The sequence below is a fragment of the Carcharodon carcharias genome, chromosome 32 (assembly GCF_017639515.1).
Source record: "Carcharodon carcharias isolate sCarCar2 chromosome 32, sCarCar2.pri, whole genome shotgun sequence".
NCBI lineage: Eukaryota > Metazoa > Chordata > Chondrichthyes > Lamniformes > Lamnidae > Carcharodon > Carcharodon carcharias.
The window spans coordinates 24,279,528-24,293,298 of NC_054498.1; the positions used below are offsets into that span (position 1 = coordinate 24,279,528).

A 13,771-nucleotide genomic window follows, 5' to 3' on the forward strand; every position below is an offset into this window, starting at 1 on the left:
ATTTCCACCTGATGGTGTGGAGTGAAGTCGAGTCTGACAGAGTGAGGAGTGACTGAATGGATACAACAGCATGTAAAGGAGGGACTTACCAACCAATCAGCATTCTCTTCTCATGCAATATAAATTGTTGTTCCTTTACATTTGTTATTCTTGCAAGGCAAAAAGCTTCAATAATGTGTCTTTTTTCAGCAATACTCAGGTTCGGTACTAACAAGTAACTAGAAGGGATAGAATTATCCAATGGAAAGATGTTGGTTTTACCTGTCTGGCTCCCTCTGTGAACAGTTTCTCCATGTTGCGATCCAGCCACCGCAGGTATGGACGAAACAGCAGCTCTAACTTGCCCATCAGTCTGTTGGTGGCATGCTTTGCCCGCAACCATTCCTCTGAGGCCATGCGCACATGCCTAAATTAAAGAGAGGGATGAATATAAATGTGTGGAATTACAGGACATAGCTCAGAAACAGGAATGAACACAATGACAATGTACAACAGCTAACACGAGGTTAGTGACAAATTTAAACTTAAATTACTTCACTCTTCAGGCAAGGCAAGGACATGGGTGGGTATGAGAATGAGAGATTTACTTTGCCATTCATCCCTTTCGTCCTCTTCTATCTCCAAATTATCCTCTCAATTTAGGAGAGAGATCTTGCTGCTTTCTCAAGCAACAGCGATATACACCAAGCCCCAGGAAAGGTTTCCAGACCGATTCTTACTGATCACCAGGAACTCCAGCTAGTCTAGTGATCAACAAGGTCTAGGTACAGAAAGCAGTCACCTTCAAATGCCATCAGAGCTACAACTGGAACCTAACAACAATGGGTCACAATGCTTTACACCCTACCAAGAATTTAACTACTTGTACATATATTGGAACTGAAAGTTATCAATTTCACACCCCACTAAAGTACAGTATATCTGTCATGATCAAACCTCTACATCATCATCAGGTATAAAAGTGAAAAAAGTTATTGTTCTGTACAATATGTTCACACCATGAAAACTATAGAGATCTGCAAAACAAAGTAGAATTTGATAACAAACTTCGAACTGTTATTCCCTAATTTTTATTCCAAGTACAGGATGTGAGCTGAAACCCCCAGACTGACTTCCTCATTATTCAGAGGAGACGAGTGGAGATCAGAAGGTTCTGAGGGGCTGACAACAGGGGTGGCTGCTCCTTGCTCACTTGCACACATGGCACAGCACTTGCTGAGAGCGGAGGGAGAGGTTGTAGACTGGTACAAGGCACCAAGGACAAGGAAAGAGAGAAAAATCTCTCAATAGCAGAGCCTTATTTCGACACAACACAATACACGGTATACAGTGTGTTGTTTGACCTTCCACTGACACACAATTAAAAACAATGCCGTTCATTCTCCACCTATCTGATACCGATTCCCAGTTCAGGCTCATGTCAATCGGAGAGGATCGCTTCAAAGGATCTTGAGACAATGGAATTTTAAAAAGACAGCGAGCATCCAATCAGTGTCATACTGCCAGGTTGGAACGACTCCCACAGATAGAATGGTTACAGCAGAGAAGGAGGCCATTCAGCCTATCATGTCCTGCCAGCTCTCGAAGAGCAACTCAGCTAATCTCACTACCCCTTTTCCCGGATTGCCCTGCTATCTATATTTATATTGCCTCTCCTCGTTCTTCCTAACAAAATGATACACTGCACACTCCCCTGCATTAAATGTCAGCTGCCACTTGCCTGTCCGATGTGATTTGCTCAAGCACCCAAAAGCCAGAAGCTATTAAAAACTGGACTCTTTTGGGAGCTGGAGGGCAGAGGGACACTTATAAGAAGCTAATTTTTCCATTTATTCCCAATAGTTAAATCTGTGCTTTGATATTCAGGTTCCATGAGAAAACTCAGTTCTGTCGAAGGGTCATGAGGACTCGAAACGTCAACTCTTTTCTTCTCCGCCGATGCTGCCAGACCTGCTGAGTTTTTCCAGGTAATTCTGTTTTTGTTTTTCATGAGAAAACTGTCAGTTACCAACCCACCCCCCGCCCCCCCCCACTTACTGCAGCTGCAAATGATTATTGACTAACAGTTCTTCAACGTGGACCTGTCTCCACTAGGTACTTTCCCGAGTTAATGCGGATGTCATGCTTTAGGGCAGAAGGAATAAAAGCTGACAACGTGGTTGCCAGAGCGAGCACACATCCCACACAAATTATGTTTGAGATGCATTTAAACCAATTTATATTTTAAAGGCTTAACTTGCACACCAGTGAGGAAGGATCATTAACGTAACTTACGGCCCAACTGTGGCACTGCTAATAGCTCATTCTGGACTTTACCCCTCCTGAATGATCACATCGCACCACCCAGGTGACATAAATCACATCTCGCATGTCTTCACCATGGGGTAAATCTTAAGATTTAGCACTTCCACAGCAAGTTTTGTGCATTGGGACACACATTAGGAACTGCGCACAGAAGCTAGTGAACTAGAGTGATAGCTCATGTGATTTTCTATCTGTATATTTTAACAGACTGCAACCAGGTTCTTGCACTGAGATTCCTGATTCATGGTCTTGACACCAAAACTGCCAGCTGAGAACACTGGATTGTAACACTTCCTGGCAGTTTATATATCACACTCCATTGCCAGGAAACAGAGAACAGGAAAAGTGCTGTTCACAAAAGGAGGTTCCCTATTTGTTCCTTCCAACCGCAAGGACAAAGGCAGTCCTGAGGCGCACACTGGTTAAAGAAACAATTTGTGCATTCAATTTTTCTATGTGTGTGGTGTCTGATAGCGTACATGGATCTTGCAAAACACCAAGGTCAAAACGTTAAAAACAATACACCTTTACACTTGTGGTTACCAGCAGCTTGGCAATCAGAGAATGTACAACACAAAAACAGGTAATTCAGCCTAAATGGTCCATGCTGATGTTTATGCTCCACAAGTCTCCTCCCACACCTCATCATCCTGTCCAATCAGCATAATCTTCTATTCCTTTCTCCCTCATGTGTTCATCTAGCTTCCCCATAAATGTGTCTATGTTGTTCAACACAACCTCTCCCTGAGAATTATGAAGTGCTTTCCATGATTGTGGGACACAGTGAAGACACTTGGGGTCTTCACTTAAATTCCATGAGGTATTGCAGATGAACATCTGAGACTGCACAAACAGCAACAACTTGCATTTATATAGCCTCCTTTCATTATGCTTAAACAGCCCAAGGTGCTTCACAAGAACAGAAACTGAACAAAAGTGATTGTCATGGAATCAAAAACGAAGACATTTGGTGGCTAAGCAGGTAGATTTTGAGCAGCATCATAAGGAGATAGAGGTGGTGAGCTGAAGAACTTCAGGAAAGGATTTCCACAGCTTCAGGCTGAGGCGACTGAAGGCACGACCAATAACTGCACAAGAGGCCAGAGTTGAAAGGGTGTAAAATCTCAATCTGGGAGATGCCATTGTGAGAGAAAGAGCAAGGAACAAATTAAATGAGGGCAGAGGCCATCTCAGAGCCTCTCAAGTTCAGCTGATCAATAAGCAGCACTGACAGAATCGGGAAGCAGATCTGCACCCAGTGTCGGAAGTGCTACATAGAATGAAGGGTAACTTTTTAAAAAATAAGTGGAGAAAACTTTGAATGGAAGCATGATGAGTTTTGATCTGGTTGAATTTGTGTCCTCAAATTGATTTGGCTCAGTAGCTGCAAATCAGAAAGTTGTGGGCTCAAGCCTTACTCCAGACTTCGAGTGCATAATCCAGAACGACATTGCAGTACTGACAGAGTGCTGCATTGCCAGCGGTGCCATCTTTGAACTGAGGACTACTGGCCATCTGCTCTGATGAATGTAGAAGACCCCATAGCTCCCCTCAAAGAGCAGCATTACCACCAACCCAGATTAACTGGTCGTCTATCTCGCTAGTGCTTGTGGAATCGTACTGTGCACAAGTTACTACAAAACACTTCAAACTCTGTTAATTAAGCTTTCTGACGTGTTCTGAAGATATAAAAAGGTATGCTATGTAAATGCAAACTCTCTCTTCTTTGCAATGTGCTGACATGCGATGTCCATTTTGTGGCCACTGATATAAGTTACTAGGTTCAGATACAGTCACCCTAGAATAGTTGTTTAGGTTTGAACTGCACTCTGTGCTTCCAGCAAGCATACATTAGACTTCTCACCCAGGATAAAGCCCAAAAAGACTATCCATTATCATGAAGTTAATTTTTTCCTTTTTTTTTAAGACATATCACTTACAATACATAGTCAATATGCTAGCAAGTATAAGGGTGGACTTTTCCAAAGCCCTGCATCACCAGTGGGGGCCTTGAGTGCAGCAGACAGTTTGTTGGAAAATCCTGGCTGAATTGTTTGTAACTCTTTCGAGTACAAACACGTTTCCCTCTGTTCCTATTCAGATGAAGTTACATTGTTTCATAGTTTGCCATGGTGAGATTTGAACTCTTGATCTTGGGGTTACAAGCCCAGTACCATGACCACTTGGCTATTTAGGCCAAGCTAATTTTTTCCTTTATATAGCCTTCCTTACCTTCCCATAGAGGCCGGCAGATCCTGATCCTCAGGGATATCCACAGTAAACACCTTAGAATTAGAGAAAAAGATAATAGGATCAAGGACAAAACTATTACGTGTTAGATGGGAGGAGTTAACGGATATTAGGGAGACTACTTTTCATTTCCAAGTGAGAGATGTTGGTGGTGAAACACTTCAATATTTGGGATGCCAGATCTATTGCATAGAGGTTAGAAGTCAGAACCGAACACCTGTTGACACCAAGGATTATGATCCTTGTAATGTATCATAAGGCCTCTGAACTTCCAGCATTTCTGCTCCCATATTAGTGATTGAGACTGGTGATTTTGGTGTTAGTTAATGACTAGAAGACTCCTACGATCATGGGAATAAGGATGGGAATAGGTCATCAGACAATCCCATCCAAAGACAGTGCAATCTCTGTACAGCATCATTTGCTGCATAGACGAGGAAAAAGTACGGTGGCCAATTTAAGGTTTAAAACTCAATCACAGGGAACGAATTTCATCCCATTTTTACTGGAAATGGGTCCCGCTCACAAAGCGTTCAATGCTGAGGGTTTCCTTAGGGCACTTATAGTGGGGGAAGCAACAGGATCCGACAAGTTTTGATTCAGGGCTGTGCACAGACAAGCAAAACAATCCAAGGTACATTTTTTATTTGTTCTTGGAACGTGCATGTCGCTGGAAAGGCCAGCTTTTATTGCCCTTCCCCAATTGCCCTTGAACTGAGTGGTTTTCTGGCTTGTTCATAGTCAACTACATTGTGGCAGGTTATTTTTTTATTCGTTCATGGGATGTGGGCGTCGCTGGCCAGACCATCATTTATTGCCCATCCCAAATTGCCATTTAATAGTCAACCATATTGCTGTGGATCTGGAGTCACATGTAGACCAGAGTAGGTAAGGATGGCAGATTTCCTTCCCTAACGGACATTAGTGAACCGGATTGGGTTTTTACAACAATTGACAATGGTTTTATTTATGGTCATCATCAGACTTTTAATTCCAGGTTTTTAATGAATTCAAGTTTCACCATCCACCATGGTGCGATTCGAACACAGGTCCCCAGAGACAGTCTCTGGAATACTAGTCCAGTGACAATACCACTAAGCCACCTCCTGCCCTCCTGAGTCACTTGTCGACCAGGCCAGGTAAGAGCAGCAGATTTCCTCCCTAAAGTGAGCCTGGTGGGCTTTTACAACAAGCTGGTAGTTTTTGATCATTATTATTGAGACTAGCATTTTATTCCAGAGTAATTAATTAACAAATCCCTCCAGCTGCCGTGGTGGGATTTGAATTCATGTCTCCAGAGCATTAGTCCAGGCCTCTGGATTATTAGCTCAGTAATGTTACCACTATGCTGCCACCCCACATTTGTGTTGTCATACCTTGTAGTTTTCACCTTACAATAACAACTTACATTTAAACAGAGCCTTTCCACAGATTAAAACGTCAGAAAGCCATCCACAACTGTGTTATCAAACAAAATTTGACAGAGTAACTTAAGGAGGTATTAGAGTATCTGACCAAAAGATTAGACAAACAATAGGTTTTAAGGCATCTATCAAAGGAGAGAGAGAGAGAGGTAGGGAGGCTTAAGGAGAGCAATTCCAGAGCTCGGGACCTAGCCTGAAAGCATGGCCGCCAATGGTGGAACGATGCAAATCAGGCGTGTCCGAGAGGCTAGAGCTGGAGGAGTTCAAAGAGTTGAGTGTTGTAAGGACCTGAGGAATTTACAGCAATAGGGAGAGGGGAGGTGATTTGAAAATGGAGGCATCGCTGGATGGAAAGATCACATGCATTTGGGTGAAGGGTTCTCGGTTGCCAATTGTTACTTATGACATGACCACCTTTTTTTCCCCCATCCATTTGCATGGACATCAATGTACCCCAACAACATGGAGCACATTGAGAACATAGGAAGGGAAATGAGACAGTAACCAGAGGGATATGGATGGCTAATCACTACTCCATTCTTGTTTTATAACTGCTTCGGTTAGACAGAAATCTTCAGCAGTAAGGTGCAGGCGGACAAATGCAAAGTGCATACAACACCAGTGCAAAATAATTCCAGCACTGACATGAGACCCCAGAAACGATTGTGCAGTTAGAACTATTAGCTCTTACCTCCAAAGGATAATCGTCCGGGAAGCAGATCTGAATATCCATCTCCTTTAAATCAAAGGGCTGCAACAGATAAAGAGAAACAGAATCAAATGCCAGGGAAGCAAAAAGAAAACCCACAGGTTACTCTCCATCATAGAAAGACCCCAGGACATTTTGAGAGGTTGGGGGCTGGGGGTGGTGAAGATGAAATTGTAGACAAAGTGAATGAGTCTGACTTTCAAGAGTTTCTCAAAGCCAAAGTGGTTTTAGAAGAGAGTGTTGTAGAAAGCAGGGGATTAGCAGCTGAAACACTGCTGGTGAGGAGAGTGTAGAGTCAGAGGGGTGGTGAGTATGGGCTAAGACGGATGGTTGGAGGAAAATCCATAGATGGGTTAGGGTGAGGCAGCAAAGTGACATGAACATAAGGATCTATCATTCTGGCATGAGGGACAAGAACAGGGTTGGGGGTGGGAGGTAGAGCTGGATAAGGACAGACTGTCATATGGCTGGGGTATTGTAAGGGTTATGGGGGGGTGGGTGGTGAAAGCGTCAGACTATGAAGGTCAGATTTACCTGGAGCTTGCGAAGAACAGGGCGGGGGCTGGTCAAAGAGAGCCCCACTGGAATTCAACTACCAGTGACAACTTGGAGACTGAGTGAACATTTGAAGAGTGGGGTGGTGTCGACAATAAGGTAAATTGGGCTAGAAAGGGCCCAGCTTTCATACAAGCAGCCTTTAGCTCAGGCAAGGAGTCACTGGCATCACTGAAATCAGCACCAGGGTACGCAAGTGCTGGCGAGCGTGGAATAGGGGGTCGCGACTTTGTCAGTGCTCAGCTGTAAGCAGTTGTGTTCTGTATTGTTGGCACTATAGCTAACCCAGTCATTAAGAGGTAGTAGGTTGGTCATAGAAGGGAAGGTACACAAAGTGCAGGGAATACATTAGAAATGGCCATGTAAATACAGGAAGAGATGTAGTGAGATACAGAACCACAGAGACAGAACACTCAGCAGAGATTGTCCAAGGGAGTAGAAAACTTAAGGGAGACCCTTGTTAAAAAACTAAAGATAAGCCCAGCAACTACAGGCCAGTCAGTTTAACCTCAGTGGTGGGGAAGCTTCTAGAAATGATAATCCTGGAAAGAATTAATAGTCATGTGGGCAAATGTGGGTTAATTAAGGAAAGCCAGCATGGATTTGTCAAGGACAAATTGTGTTTAATTAACTCGCTGGAGTTTTTTGATAAGATAACAGAGAGGGTTGATGAGGGTAATATTGTTGATGTAGTGTACATGGGCTTCCAAAAGCCATTTGATAAAGTGCCACACAACAGACTTGTGACTAAAGTTAGAGCTCGTGGAATAAAAGGGACAGGGTACTAAATTGGCTGAGTGACAGGAAATAGAATACTGGTGAATGACTGTTTTGCAATCTAGAGGAAGGCTTATTAGAGTTCTCCAGGGATTGGTGCTCTTCCTGATAAATATTCATGACCTAGACCTTGGTGTAAAGGGCACAATTTCAAAATTTTTGGAGGACACCAAACTTGGAAGCATTGTGAACTGCGAGAAGAATAGCGTTAAACTTCAAAAGGACAAAGACAGGTTGATGAAATGGCAGATGAAATTTAATCAGAGAAGTGTGGAGTGATTCATTTTGGTAGGGAGAAGGCAGAGAGACAATATAAAATAAAGGGTATAATTCTGACGGGGCTGCTGGAGCAGAGAGGCCTGGGGGTATATGGGCATAAATCACTGAAGATGGCAGAACAGGTTGAGAGAGTGGTTACTAAAGCAAACGGGAACCTGGGCTTTATAAATAGTAGCGCAGGGAACAAAACTCAAGGGAGTTATGATAAACTTGCGTAAAACACCGAAACAGAAGCAAAATACTGCTGGAAATCTGGAATAAAAACAAGGTACTGGAAATAATAGCAAGTTAGGCAGTGCCTGTCGAGAGAGAAACAGTTAGTGTTGAGCTAATGGCTAGTCAAAAGAGGAGTCATATTGGACTCGAAATTTTAACTCTGCTTCCCTCTCGACAGATGCTGCCAGACCTGCTGGGTATTTCCAGTAAGGTTTTTATTTCTGGATAAGACGCTGATTCAGCCACATCTGGAGTATTGTGTCCAGTTCTGGGCAACACACTTTAGGAAGGAGGTGAAGGTGTTCAAGAGAGTGCAGAAAGGATTCATGAGAATGGTTCCAGGGATGAGGAACTGCAGTTACATAGATAGACTGGAGAAGTGAAGGTTGAGAAGAGATTTAATAGAGGTGTTCAAAATCAGGAGGGGTCTGATGAGTAGATAGGGAGAAACTGTTCCATTTGGTGGAAGGGTCGAGAACGGAGAAGACACCAATTTAAGGTGATTGGCAAAAGAAACAAAATGACATGAGGAAAACCTTTTCTAACGTAGCAAGTGGTTAGGGTCTGGAATGCACTGCCTGACAGTGTGGTGGAGGCAGGTTCAATCATGGCTTTCAAAAGGGAATTAGATCATTATCTAAAAGGAAAAACGCGCAGGGATACAGGGAAAAGGCAGGGGAGTGGCACGAGGTGAATTTCTCTTGCAGTGAGCCAACATGGATACAATGGGCTGAATGGCCTCCTCCTGCACTGTAACCATTCATTTAGGGCTGAGATGAGGAGAAATTTCTTCACCCAGAGAGTGGTGAGCCTGTGGAATTCATTAACACAGAAAGTAGTTGAGGCCTAAACATTGTATGTTTTCAAGAAGGAGTTAGATATAGCTCTTGGGGCGAAAGGGATCAAAGGATAGGGGGAGAAAGCTGGAGCAGGCTATTGAGTTGGATGATCAGCCATGATCATAATGAATGGTGGAGCGGGCTCAAAGGGCCAAATGGCCTACTCCTGCTCCTAGTTTCTATGGTTCTTTCAAACAAGGGCACAGGGTGAATAATGGCTGCAGTCATACAGGATGACACTGGTGATTGACCAGGGTGGATTTGGTATGGCGGACTGGAAGCCAGATTAGAGGGAATGGTGAACCCAGTTTGATGGCAACATGACGCGCGCAGGGACTCAGTAGCAAAGTGCCAGGATCCAGCCAGGAACAGTTGGCTATTTGTGATGAGAAAGATGATTCTGGTTATCAAAGGGTGCAGTCATTGCTTGAGAAGCAAGATGGTCTCATCAGCCTTGCCTGTTCTGAATTATTTGAACAGAGCTGGGACGGAGGTAGAGGCACTTCAGTCAGTATCCATCCCTCAGGAGGGCAGAAACAATGCCTTGACACTAACAGTGATTGTTATCAATTGATGACTGCAAGGGTAGCATTGAAACATTGGCTGTGATACCCCTCCCTGGTTCACAGGCTGCCAGCACCTGTCTGTGGTTATATATCAGTGGTCATTTTACTGGGGGCTCCATCAGGCTACCAGCGTGAAACGGTGCCCCAGGATTGGGTCCGTCTCTCAAGAATGGAAAACTGGGACTGCTGTGGCAGGTAGATTTTTGCAACATTGGAACATCCACGGAGCAAGAGCGATCTATTCAGTCTATTAAATTTGTGCTCTTCGAACAAGGCTGAGCTGCACTCTCAGCCCTATTTTCCTGCCTTTGCTCCATATCCCTCAACACCCTCACCTAAAACACATTGACATGGCAAATACGAGAGCTGCAGTTATAAACCCCTCCCCCCCCCCCCCCCCACCGTATCCCCGGCAGTCGGGAGAACAGCGTTCCAGATTTCCACTGTGAGAAAAAGTGCTTCCTGATTGCATTCCTGAACAGCCGGGCTCTAACTCTGACATTAAATCACTTTGCTCTTGATCCCCAGAGGAAATGCCTGCTCTCCACCTACCTTATAGACATGTTAACATAAATTTAACCCTCCGCAGGTGGTGAACTGCTTTCCACCTGAGGCCAGTATATCCTCCTGAGATGCAGTAACCAGAAGATGGAAGACAGCTGGGGCTTTACCAAGTCTTGATACAAATGAGGCATCAGTGCCTCCCCTCTGGGTTCCAGACTCGTCTTTGGAAACTAGCTCCGAGTGACAAGTCCACGCCACCTGTGGAAAAATGGGCAGGCTCTGGGGAAAGAGCTGGAGGGGGATGGGGACTAATTGGAAAGTTCTTTCACAGAGCCAGCACACAGAGGCTGGGCAGAATGGCCATTTTCTGTCCTGTATCATTCTGCGATTCAGGTGGAAGTGCATTGCGGGTGAATTTAAGGTGAAACTAGAGGGGTACATGGGCGGAGAAATAGAATAGAAGGAAATGCTGATGGGGTGAGATGAAGTGAGGAGGGAGGAGGCTGGTTGTGTTAAAAACACCAGGATGGATCAGTTTCTGTGCTGTGCATTCCTTACTTGAAGCCGGACAAAGACTTTTAACTTGCTCATTCCGACAGTATGGAAGCCTTTCGCTCCCCCATCCCTCAGCGAGTCCCCAGAACTTACCCAGTCTGGATCTGTAGGCTCCACCATGATCCGGTAGTAGGTCTGTTTCCCGTCTTCGCTTTCCTGGATGATCAGCTGGTCTTTGGGGAAGCGTTTCATCAGCTGACTGATCTCAGTCTCTCGCAGCTGCCGGGCAACCTCTTGGGTCAGCTCGGTAAGCTTGACCTCGTCCTTGACCATGGCGGGGCGGGAGATGGGCGGCCGAATGAGCGGCCCCGTGGGGCTCAGGCTGACCCTGGCAGGCTCGGGCTCCGCACAGTCCCTCAGAGGAGGCTGCCTCTCAGGGTGCCAGAAGCGGCACCTTTCTTCCATGGCACAGTAGCCGGACAGGTAATAGCGACACGGCCTCTTGGGTCTGTCCCGGGGACCTAGGGCCTTGGGCACTCCGAGTCGCACCCGCCCTTGGGCACCGGAGTCCTCTGCAGGCTTGACGGTGCTGCTGTCGGTGGGACTTTCCACACTGCCCTGGCACTGGGAGATGTTGGCAGTGCCCTCGCTGTGGTTTTCGGGCACACTCGGACCAACCCGGGGTTCCAGGTGCTCGTGCAGGAACCAGCACCTCCGTCCAAACTGGCAGTACTTTCCCCGAGAATAAAAGCGGCAGATTGGGGGCTGTGCATTCACGTTTCTGGGCTTCAGCTGAGATGTGCTGAAGGTCCTGGTTTTCTCCATACCGTCACCGGTCCTGGCCTCAGGTGCCGAGCTGGGGTCTACCTCCATCGCCTCTGGATTCTGTGGGTAGAAATAGCAGCTGGGGTCAGTGGGGAAATATCTGCAGCAAGGTGTGGATTAGAGGAGAAGTGGGGGGTGGGGGGGCAGGAATGGTGCTCAGAGGGCATCTGGCCTGACACCCTCAGATTCCCTTCACTGGGAACGAGGGTGAGGTAGCTCCTGATATAATGCCTGCACAGCCGGCAGAAGCTGCAACTCACTGACTGCTCATGTTACAAGCTAAACTTTGGATTCCATATCCTTGGAGTAAGTTCTTGGAGAGCTGTGTGACGTGCCAGGAGCACGACGTCACTGCTCCTTCGGTGACCATAACCAGTTTTACACCTACCCATAGTGTGATTAGACCTACATGGCAGGAGGACCTTATGGGACCCCACAACCTGTACGAAAACGACGGGCAGGGTGGCGGGGGGGAAGCACCCAAAAACCAGCAGACTCAAGTATCCCGTCAGATGCCAACCAACAATTTAAAGCCAGGTCTCCAGTGTCTACAAGGAAGGGTTCGAAGCCGACTCAGGGGTAGAAATGCTACCGCTCAGTCCAAACTGCAAGTTAGAATAAGCAATTTATAAAGCCAGTGTCTTTCAAAACTTTGTAAAGATTGCTGAAAAAATGTGAAATATCATTTCCCGTCAACTAAATGCACCTCTGACATTGAAGGCAGTCAGTCACTGGAGCAGTCATCATAATATTACTAGACCAGTAACCCAGAGGCCCAGTCTAATACTCTGGGTTTGAGGCTTCAAATCTCACCACAGCAGCTGGTGGAATTTTAAATCAATGTATTAATAAATGTGGAATTAAAAGCTGGTCTCGATAAGGTGAGCACTGTTAGTGTGCCTACACCACACGCACTGCAGAGGTTCAAGATGGCAGCTCACCACCACCTCCTCCAGGTCAAATAGGGATGGGCCATTAATGCTGGTCTTGCTAGTGATCCACACATAGGTACAAATTTTTTTTAAAGTAGTATGAACAATTCTTGCGCTCAGTGAGCACGACAGTATTTTACCAACTGGCCATTCTGAATGAGTACAGCAATGGTGAATGCTGGCCTGGGAGTCAACACTGACATGCCTGATCCTAACAGGTAGACACACACACTCGCATTTTTCAGCAGACTTTACTACCATCAGAAATCAGGGCACAGAAAGTCTGAGTAAGTGTCTGCAATCCCAGCGTTGTGTATTTCAGGAACCCGGACGTAAACGTTAACAAGTATCTGCTCCACAGCACAGAGCACTGATCAAACTTGGAGGACATGGAGGGGGTGAGACATGGGGAGAGAAAGAAGGGAGGGGGGAGTAGAGAAGGGAGGGAGGGAGGGGGGTGGGGTAGAGAAGGGAGGGAGGGAGGGGGGTGGAGTAGAGAAGTGAGGGAGGGAGGTGGGGTAGAGAAGGAAGGGAGGGAGGTGGGGTAGAGAAGGAAGGGAGGGAGGTGGGGTAGAGAAGGAAGCGAGGAGGGAGTGGAGAAGAGAGGAAAGGAGGTGGGGTAGAAAAGGGAGGGAGAGGGTAGAGAGGGAGGCGGGGAGGGGGTAGAGAAGGGAGGGAGGGGGTAGAGAAGGGAGGGAGGGGGTAGAGAAGGGAGGGAGGGGGTAGAGAAGGGAGGGAGGAGGGAAAGAGGAGGGAGGGGGGAGGGAAAGAGGAGGGAGAGAGGGAGGGAGAGAGGAAAGAGGAGGGAGGGGGGGAAGAGGAGGGAGGGAGGGGGAAAGGGGGGGAGGGAGGGAGGGAGGGGGGAAAAAGAAGGGAGGGGGAAAGAGAAGGGAGGGAGGGGGAAAGAGGAGTGAAAGAGAAGGGAGGGGGAAAGAGGAGGGAGGGGGAAAGAGGAGGGAGGGGGAAAGAGGAGGGAGGGGGAAAGAGGAGGGAGGGAGGGGGGAAAGAGGAGGGAGGGAGGAAGGGGGGAAAGAGGAGGGAGAGAGGGAGGGGGGAAAGAGGAGAGAGAGAGGGAGGGGAAGAGGAGGGAGAGAGG

The 13,771-nt window shown here is 46.5% G+C and overlaps 1 protein-coding gene across 6 annotated transcripts in view; it reads right to left on the reverse strand.

Annotated features, from left to right (window-relative positions):
• si:dkey-24l11.2 (uncharacterized protein LOC100034462 homolog) overlaps positions 1-13,771 on the reverse strand; it is a 240,859-nt gene that overhangs the window by 179,084 nt on the left and 48,004 nt on the right. For all 6 annotated transcript variants that reach the window (XM_041178397.1, XM_041178394.1, XM_041178396.1 and 3 more), the window contains exons 2-5: positions 11,072-11,803; positions 6,670-6,729; positions 4,537-4,589; positions 262-406 (exon numbers count right to left, since the gene is read on the reverse strand). In XM_041178397.1, the coding sequence (XP_041034331.1) occupies positions 262-406; positions 4,537-4,589; positions 6,670-6,729; positions 11,072-11,791 (978 nt within the window). In that variant the 5' untranslated portion in view covers positions 11,792-11,803. The remainder of the gene's footprint in view (positions 1-261; positions 407-4,536; positions 4,590-6,669; positions 6,730-11,071; positions 11,804-13,771) is intronic.